Source organism: Miscanthus floridulus, chromosome 5, assembly GCF_019320115.1.
Source record: "Miscanthus floridulus cultivar M001 chromosome 5, ASM1932011v1, whole genome shotgun sequence".
NCBI classification, from domain to species: domain Eukaryota; kingdom Viridiplantae; phylum Streptophyta; class Magnoliopsida; order Poales; family Poaceae; genus Miscanthus; species Miscanthus floridulus.
In genome coordinates, this window is record NC_089584.1 from 32,551,045 (window position 1) to 32,553,352 (window position 2,308).

Consider the following 2,308-nt stretch of genomic DNA (forward strand, 5'->3'; position numbering starts at 1 on the left):
TCATCGATAATTAGCATATATCTATAAATATATTGCTTAATCTATATTGTTCCTCGATAATTATCAGACATGTTAAATAAAAAATATGTTATTGAATTTGTTTTTATTTTACAGATAAAATTAACACCTATATATTATAAGATTTTATACACACCGAAGAGAAGCCATTGCGATAAATCCTGAGATGGTCTTTAAAATCCTAGAACCGGTACTGGCCGCCAGCAAGCCGGACACCACTGGCACTGGGCGACTGGCGGCACAAGAGACCGAGACACAAGGTGAGAGGCCGGCTGCCGGTGGATGAGCCGTCGTTGTCAGCTACTCATATCACGGTCATCATCGTCAAGGACTCATATGGATAATTAGCTTGGTTGGCTGGTTCGTATCGTTAATAATTCATTTATATAAGAGAGAAATACTGCTAACTGTTTATATACCATATGAGGGGGCAGCCAGCCCGCCCAGCCAGCCGCCCCAGCCGATCGGGCTGAATGGATATGGTCATATGGATGAGCAACAAGTGACCGACCAATTCGTTAGTTAATTGTTAATTTCTAAACTGATAAGTTCAACTAATACTGTTTATTAGAAGAAAAAAATATTATAAAAGAAAAATATTATACCATTTTGACTAAAAGCGAACGAGCTAAATGACAGCGAAACTGCGAGTCCCACTAGTATTTACCAGGGCCAATACAGGTCACTACAGAGTGAGTACAGACAGAGCCACACCACACACTTGGGGCCGTCGGTCGGATGGATCCTATCCTATCCTATCCTATGGCACGCACTGCTAGCTCGACGAAACAGGAGGGTTAACGCAATAATAACCCCCCAAATGGAGGAGGAATCCAACCAAAAGGGAACGCGTTCACGTCATGTGCCAGATAGCGCCGCCGTGGGCGTAGGCGTAGGCGGACGAGGAGGAGGAGGAGAGGTGGTCGTCGTAGTCGCTCTCGGCGGGGAGGAGTCGGTCGCGGCAGAGCGGGCAGGTGGCGCGCGGGCGGACGAGCCAGGCGTCGAGGCAGGCGCGGTGGAAGATGTGGTGGCACCGCAGCTCGCGCACCTCCTCGCCGTCGCGGACCGCGGAGAGGCAGAAGGCGCAGTCCGGGTCCGCCGCCTGCTGACCCTTCCCGCGGCGGTACACCGCGACGGCGAGGCGGTCGCAGTACTCGGCCGGCAGCAGCGGCGGCTCGTCGTCGTCAGGGAACACGGACGGGCCGTCGATGCCCGGGCGCGCGACGCGGTAGCCGAGCATCGCGGCGCGCGTGGGCCACCAGGCCTTCATCTCCCCGCGGAGCGCCAGCGACGCCACGCGGAGGCCCGCCTCGCCGACCACCAGCAGGAGGAGCGCGCACGGCAGGGAGATGGCCGCGTACAGCACGGACGATGATAGCGCGCCGCTGACCACCATCTCCATGACGATCGCTGATCACCTCCAATAGTCCTGTCTGTCTGTCTGTCTTTGGCTGCTGGGAAGGAAGGCAGTGCGGGCCGTGCAGGCGGCGCAACCGCCAGCGAGCGACGAGGCGTGGGCGTCTTTGGGTTTGGGGCGGCGCTCTGCTTCTTCTCGCGGGCGGGTCGTCGGCGGTGAGGGAACGGATGCAGGCAGTGGACGCTCGCGCCGGCTGTTTTATAAGAGCATGGCTAATAAGCCAGCCCGCTGCCGACTGGGCCCGTTTGGCACGGCTCGCAATTCGGCTTACCTGATAAAACACTGTAGCAAAAATGGGTTTCTCTCCCCTACTTTTCTGTTTCACTGTAGCAAAAACACTGTAGCGCGCGTGGAAAAGCCTGGCTTCTCTGGCTTCGATGAATAACGCCGATGTCAGCGAGAGGGGAGGGGAGAGAAAATCGCCTTTTGCTACAGTGCTACTACAGTGTTTTTGTCAGATAATCCGGAGTCGCTATGAGCCGTGCCAAACGGGCCCTAAATGAAATTGCCAGGTCACTTTCAGTCACGGGGAGTCGTCAGCTCATAGAATAGATCGGCTAAGAGGTGGATTATAATAATAATTCAAGTATTTAATAGCTGTATGTATGGGCCCTCAGCTGCATGCACGGTCCTGTGAAAAACGTCGGCTCTGCGCCCGCTGATGGCTGGAAGCAGACGATTACTTTCTCGATTCGTGCGTGCAGCTCGGCGTTTCACTGACCGCCCGCTCCATTCTTTCTCTTCTATTCTCACTCCACCTCAGATTCTGTTGACGTGGAACTCCATTTAGCCTGCTGACTGTACCTTAGGCCTTGTTTAGATTGAAAAAAATTTCAAACTGATAAATAGTAGCACTTTCGTCTTATTTGGTAA

At 53.5% G+C, this 2,308-nt stretch overlaps 1 protein-coding gene across 1 annotated transcript; it reads right to left on the reverse strand.

Annotated features, from left to right (window-relative positions):
* Positions 1-651: 651 nt before the first annotated feature.
* On the reverse strand, positions 652-1,891 carry LOC136451914 (uncharacterized). Its single transcript, XM_066452595.1, has one exon. The coding sequence runs from the start codon at positions 1,418-1,420 to the stop codon at positions 872-874; it is 549 nt and encodes a 182-aa protein (XP_066308692.1). The 5' UTR covers positions 1,421-1,891; the 3' UTR covers positions 652-871.
* Between the last annotated feature and the right edge of the window lie 417 nt (positions 1,892-2,308).